This window comes from Phoxinus phoxinus (genome assembly GCF_949152265.1).
Source record: "Phoxinus phoxinus genome assembly, chromosome: 7".
NCBI classification, from domain to species: Eukaryota; Metazoa; Chordata; class Actinopteri; order Cypriniformes; family Leuciscidae; genus Phoxinus; species Phoxinus phoxinus.
Genome location: NC_136882.1, coordinates 35,541,972 through 35,548,245, shown reverse-complemented (window position 1 = coordinate 35,548,245; position 6,274 = coordinate 35,541,972). Strand labels below are relative to the sequence as shown.

The following is a 6,274-nucleotide window of genomic DNA, read 5'->3' as shown; positions in this document are numbered from 1 at the left end:
ATTCTGTAATCACATTTTGGAAATGTATTAATTTCGCTGTCACATCTGAGCGCGAAACGCTGCATGGACAGTTTCAAGATAGTTACAAATAATTAATAATTTAATTGTTCATGTGTTTATTCTTGTTAGAAGATTATTATTATTATTATTTTTTTACTGATTATGAACAAATTAATCATGACAAATCAGGCGGAAAATCAGTTTTGCTTTGTGGTTTATCACAGGTGTAAAAGGCACAAATGATGCCATCAAATTTCCAGGAATTCAGCTGTAATCAGGTTTTTATAGTTGTTCTAATGTTGAACGGGTAATTACAGCAACACAATCACTGTTAACAAGACATTATGTGTCAATATACAGTATATTGTCACAGCACACGTGTGCAAAAGGTGAGCTTTTAAACACCACCAATTTCAAATCCATATAAATAACAATCATCCCAAATGTGTTCAGTGAAGTTCAAGTTTGAAATTTGTGCAGGCCAGTCCAGTAAATCACTTCTATCTACATGTGTACTTTGTGTGATTTTCATGCATGGTTGTTCTGCATCTGTTTGTATTGAGTGAAACTTAAAGGATAATTCCGGTATTTAACACTTTGAGTGTATTTTGTACAAAGACATTTTGACAATGGTTCCTGTCTTGACTTTTTGACTATTTTAGAATTGCCCATGACCGGTTTAGAATGGGAGTCTATGGCCATGCACAAACATGTCCTTAAAACAACCTTTAACGTTCGTTTTCAAAACTGTTCAACTCACAGAGTGGTTAGTGGTGTTCGTTGATGATTAAAAACAAATATATCGGCACAATGTATGATTTCAATCCGTTTATTTTTCTATAGTGGAATTTTTTTTTCAGATACCTCACAACCGCGTATAAACTTCTGCTCAATATTTGAGTCTGAAGCGTTGGCACACTCCCGACCACTTGATGGCGATAATCCACCTTTCATAATCCATTTTAGATGTAATGATTTTTTTGTTTGTTTATTTCGCTTACTTACTCCGGGAACACAGTTGCTCTGCTCACGCTAGCCTTCTGAGAGACAGAGAACCGAGCGAAAAGATCATAAAAGACTACAACCAAATGTAAACAGCCGACCCGTTTCCGGTAGCGCAGTAATATCAACGAGCAATGAGTCCAACGGAAATCAATGAGATTTTACAAAATGCCAAATAAAACACGACAGAAGCTGTATTTCGCTACGCTACTTGTTTTTAATCATCAACAAACACCACTAACCACTCGGTGAGTTGCACAGTTTTGAAAACGAACGTTAAAGGTTGTTTTAAGGACATGTTTGTGCATGGCCATAGACTCCCATTCTAAAGAGGTCATGGGCAATTCTAAAATAGTCAAAAAGTCGAGAAAGGAACCATTGTCAAAATGTCTTTGTCCACCACTCTTGTTCATCCAAAAAAACTACAAAATACACTCAAAGAGTTAAATACCGGAATTATCCTTTAAATAAGCAAATTAGAAGGTGAAGTCTTCATCCTTCTTTTAGCCGTTAGCACCGTAAGAAAATGTAGAATTAAAGAAGCTGTCAAAACCATTCACATACATAAAATAACACACAATCACTGGATTTTTAACCTTATTCCCAGTTTTATTGTTTTTTTGGTACAATATTTCAGAATATTACTTTTTTAGGCTCTATTTTTGATCAAACAAAAGCAGCCTTGGTGAACATAAGAATATAAGAAAAAAAGAAGAAAAAAAAATCAACCCCAAACCAGAAACTTTTAAATGATAGTGTATGCTATTTTGCAATCAATTTAATTTTAATCATAAAGCTATAAGTCTGAAACAAGAAACTAGTACAAAAGTTCATCAGAATTACTGGTCATTTGCACGAGCCTCGGCTGGATGTTTTCTTGAACAAGGTTTGAACAGCTTGTTGGGTGTTCATTTTTGCAGAAATTCACTGAGGTGACATTTAGTGATTTTCTAAAGAAAAGAAAAATGAACAGAAACCAATTTATAAAAAAGTACAACATTCATGGATCTTGTGAATATACACGTGGTCATATCCTGTTATATTCAAATAATTACAATAATAACTTAAGTTCTTATTGTATTAAGTTTTTGAGTTTTTAATACCTTGTCCCCAAACCTGCAGGGGCAGGCCTCATCAGAATTGTCTTGAAGATATTTGGATTGTTTAGTCTTTACCAGTTCAGTGAATGTGTCTTTAGTAAAGTCAACCTGTGAATACAAAGACGAATACACACATTTGTCATGTTTACTTTGTGGCTGTAATTAGATCAGAATGTTGACCTTCAATGCAATTTGCAGTTTAAAGTTCACTGACAGAAAATACATACGTCGTGAAGGTGCCTCAACCAAGTACTTGAGAATAAATCAGAGAGGTAGACTTCCCTCTCGCCATCGTAATCAGCGGGAGTGTTTTCGATATATTTGTGACATGAAGTCAACGCGAAGACTGGGTGACAGAAAATGGATTATTGTTATACACACAACTTTCAAGTAAAAAACTAGTTTGACAAATAAGCCAGGACCATTAGTTGTGGTTTTTATTTAGCATCTTACCGTTTACATCCTTGGGAAGTCCTTCGAACATCAATCCAGAGTAATCGCTGTCCATGTATATCACCATCTGCAGCACATACACATGATGAGGAAATAGTAAGATATTTAAAAATACAGCCGACTCATTCCCTTTTACTTATATTTACTTAAACCTGTATATCACTATAGGTTGTTGTTGCCCCTTTCAAAAGTGTTGCAGTAGCAGTAGTGAAAGTAGTAGGCCTAATGTGACTGTATAAGTAGGATCTGCTAGAAATAGAAGAGTTTGAAAAAGAATCGCAAGGTCTGATTTTAAGATTGGGATTTTAGCATCAAATCCGCATATTAGAATGATTTCTGAAGGGTCATGTGACACTGAAGGCTGGAGTAATGATGCTGAAAAATACTTTATATTTACTATATATATATATATATATATATATATATATATATATATATATACATACACTATGATAAAATCATGTTTATAATACGTAAAAATCATGTGAACATTACTGAATACATACCTTAGAAAATTTTTTTACAGCATGCATGTCCTTGATTGCGTCAATGAGAGCATCAGGATAAAGCTGTCATAAAACATACAGAATTAATGGTCAAGTCTGCAGGTTGTCAGATTAAACACAACAGTTCCTGTGTCCTTATCCATGTATTTACATGGAAAATCTGGAATTCATCGTTTTATTCCCTAAAATTACCATTTCACACTGGGTAAATAAAGTCATGATCACTTATAAACAACCATTAAAATCAAAATAAATTAATAATAATAAATGTAATTTATTTTTATAAAATTGTACGTTTTGTCAATTGTGTTTCCATAAACACTTATAAATGTGATGCTATTCTTGCTTTTTACTATATTAGTATTATTATATTTTTTCATGTTCAGATAAAAGATTCCTTAAAATGTATTGTTTTTCTGAAAAATGTTGTGGGCAGAATTTCTTTCCCAGGAATCTGTGCGATTGGGAGTTTTGCATGAGGGTGAAAATGTTCCCCATAGATTTTGCTCGTATTCAAGTACGGTAAGTAGACAGAAAACTGCTTGGTTTAAAAGTGAATTATTTGAGATCTGTGAGCTTCATACATCGCTACACTCTTGAGATAGAGAATTGGCATTTTTATATCATAATATTTTTGGCTCATCATTATAAATATACCGTATATCTTGTCCATTCTGATAATCTCTTGAATCTTTTTATACTTACTACTGACTTATCAGGAAACTGAAACCCGACTTCTGTTCCCAGACCGGTCATGTAGACGTATATGTTGTCATTGGGTCCACTGCATTAAATGAAAATAATAATGGTACTTCATTTTAGCTGCAAAATCACATTATCTGCAAGCAGCAATTACAGGGCCAATCACTGAAGCGGCAGATGTTACAGTTATTTCATTGTACAGCATCGCTGGTGATAATTGCAAAGTGGTTTCCAAATTCCACATGAAGAATTATTTATAACGTGAAACTGCTTTTTGACCAGTTGGTGGTGCGGTCACCTATAGGCCTAATTAAAAGAAAATTGTATATTTCGACAACACTTTAGCTGCGTCTGAAATCGCATACTCTCCTGGGTAGGTAATTTAAAATAAATTATTACTTATTGATCGCTAAAAAAGCATGTAATTACTTTCAAAAAATCGGACACAGCCAAAATTTTGCCGGTCATCTGGGGACTTTTTGCCAACTCTTTTATGAGTTCTGTGAAATTAGGGCATACTTCTTTTGTCACATACTGTTTTTTGCCTTATATTTAGTACTGGCTACTATATCTGTCCAGGGTGCTTTCCCCTGACTCTGGCCTAGGAAACCGGGAAAGGCTCCAGCCCTATGACTTAAGGTCGTATATGGAATAGAAAGAGAGAGATATTATGTGATTTCAGATTCAAAGCTACAACTCTAGTCTGCACCCGTGCTGCTTCCTCACATTCAGTGGTTGGCCTGAATCTAACCTTTCTATGACTTTTCTGTTCTTGCTCTTTTCCCCTCGAAGAGCAGACAGGAAGTTCTCTGGGGTCACATCCTATAAGATCATAATTGTCATAATTAATCATTATTGTTGAAAGTTATAATTGTGCACAGATATGGAATAAAAACATCAAAACAAAAGTAAACATGTTACCATGTCAAAACAAAACAAATATTACCTTTCCAGTGTAGTCCTTTGGAACTCCCGAGTACATGTCTAAACCATCAATTATACTGACAATTTTTCCTTTAGAAACCGAGTTACTGCAGGCAGTGAAGAAAAGTTAAGTGTTAAACGCAGTCAGCTCCAACAATCTTATCCACACTTTTCTGTGATGACGTGCTTCTAGAATTATTAAACCTAGCAAAGTTTGCTAGCAAATGCTGTTATGAGGGTGTTTTTAAAGCATGTCTGAGGAAATGACGGTCGATTTGACATATTTCTCTCTTCTGTCTTCCGTAATCAATCTCTTTATTTTCTTCCTCTTTTGGAAAGTTATGAATTTGCTATGGTATCATGCATTTTTGATCTTTTTCCCATTTTGCTATTGTTTTGCTTTTAATAAACCCCAGAAATGCGGCTCCGTTACACTGTTGTTCCCGCACTAGTAATTATCAGTATGTTTAGCACAGAAGATTGAGATCAACCATGAAACACATGATACTCAAAAGCTTTGGGAAATTACTCACTTTTCATTGTCAGCGATGTCATCATACATCATCACCACAATCTGCTCATCAGGAATTCCATGTCTCTTAATTAGCTGATAATGAAGGCACACGTTGGCCTGAAACGCAAATGATAAAGATGAGTTCAGTTACTGTCTTCATTTATACACTGAGGCACGTCACACCTTGGGGAATTTATGAGCAATATGTCTCAACACACACACAAACCTGGTGTTTGTAATTTTGCCAGTCCTTTGAGCCGGCGACAAGGAGAATCCATTTTTTTCCAGACATTTCAAAAGCCTTTTCCAAGCAAAGTCTATTGGAATCTAAAATAAGAATAATAACAATTTAAAACTAAATGAACATTGTTCTAATGTTTTTAATTGGCTAACATGCATTTTTTTAATGGCTCATACATGTATGATGCGTTTTAAGAAACAGAAAAGAACACAAGTAGTGATATGCTATAACGTTTAGGACGATATAACAAGAGTTCAGGTTTTAACCTTAAGTATTGCTTTCTATTCATGAAGTGCTGAAATGTCAATCACTCGTCATGATGTTAAAAATACAGGTCAAAAATGTTTCTATTTTACCCAATTATCTACAAAATTAAATACAATCTAAATCACTAAACACTTTTAGCAACTGTATGTAGATGATTGGATCATATCATACCTGTGTTGAGTATCAGGTGTTCCTGTGTGCCTGTCCTGTTGATTTCTGCTGGTTTTAGTCAGACAGCCTCTGTCTTTATATAGGCAGTTTATCCCTTTCATTCGAGACTCATGGGCGGAGAGTTTGTGCTGGTGTGTATTTCATATTTTGCAATAATTTTCATATTCACTTTAATTGATGGCAGTTGGTGACTTTGTGAACCATGTGAAACCTAGTTTTGAGTTGATTTGGTTTTAAACTTTTAAGGTGGGACACTTGTTACATTAACAGTTACATACAAGTAATCAAATTGGAAATATGAAGCTCTTCCACAGGTTTTCTCTTTTTTAAATTATGAATTATTATTATTCATTGAATGTCAGTTTTGTCAGAAAGGGGAAATACAAACAGCCAC

At 34.6% G+C, this 6,274-nt stretch overlaps 1 protein-coding gene across 1 annotated transcript; it reads right to left on the bottom strand.

Moving 5' to 3' along the window:
- Positions 1 to 1,529: 1,529 nt before the first annotated feature.
- Positions 1,530 to 6,005, bottom strand: LOC307001847 (legumain-like). Its single transcript, XM_079618855.1, has 10 exons — positions 5,881 to 6,005; positions 5,428 to 5,528; positions 5,221 to 5,318; positions 4,710 to 4,794; positions 4,515 to 4,585; positions 3,767 to 3,845; positions 3,062 to 3,124; positions 2,330 to 2,622; positions 2,106 to 2,210; positions 1,530 to 1,952 (listed from the first exon to the last, which is right to left on the bottom strand). The coding sequence occupies exons 2-8, from the start codon at positions 5,491 to 5,493 to the stop codon at positions 2,527 to 2,529; spliced, it is 558 nt and encodes a 185-aa protein (XP_079474981.1). The 5' UTR covers positions 5,494 to 5,528; positions 5,881 to 6,005; the 3' UTR covers positions 1,530 to 1,952; positions 2,106 to 2,210; positions 2,330 to 2,526.
- Between the last annotated feature and the right edge of the window lie 269 nt (positions 6,006 to 6,274).

Bases quoted from the DNA above. Each gene is read 5' to 3' on its own strand.
- LOC307001847 (XM_079618855.1), bottom strand. From the start codon at position 5,493: ATGTCTGGAAAAAAATGGATTCTCCTTGTCGCCGGCTCAAAGGACTGG. The intron at 4,586-4,709 runs GTAATATTTGTT...ATGATCTTATAG, and splicing joins CAAAGGACTACACTGGAAAG to GATGTGACCCCAGAGAACTT. The intron at 3,846-4,514 runs GTTAGATTCAGG...CATTTAATGCAG, and splicing joins AACAGAAAAGTCATAGAAAG to TGGACCCAATGACAACATAT.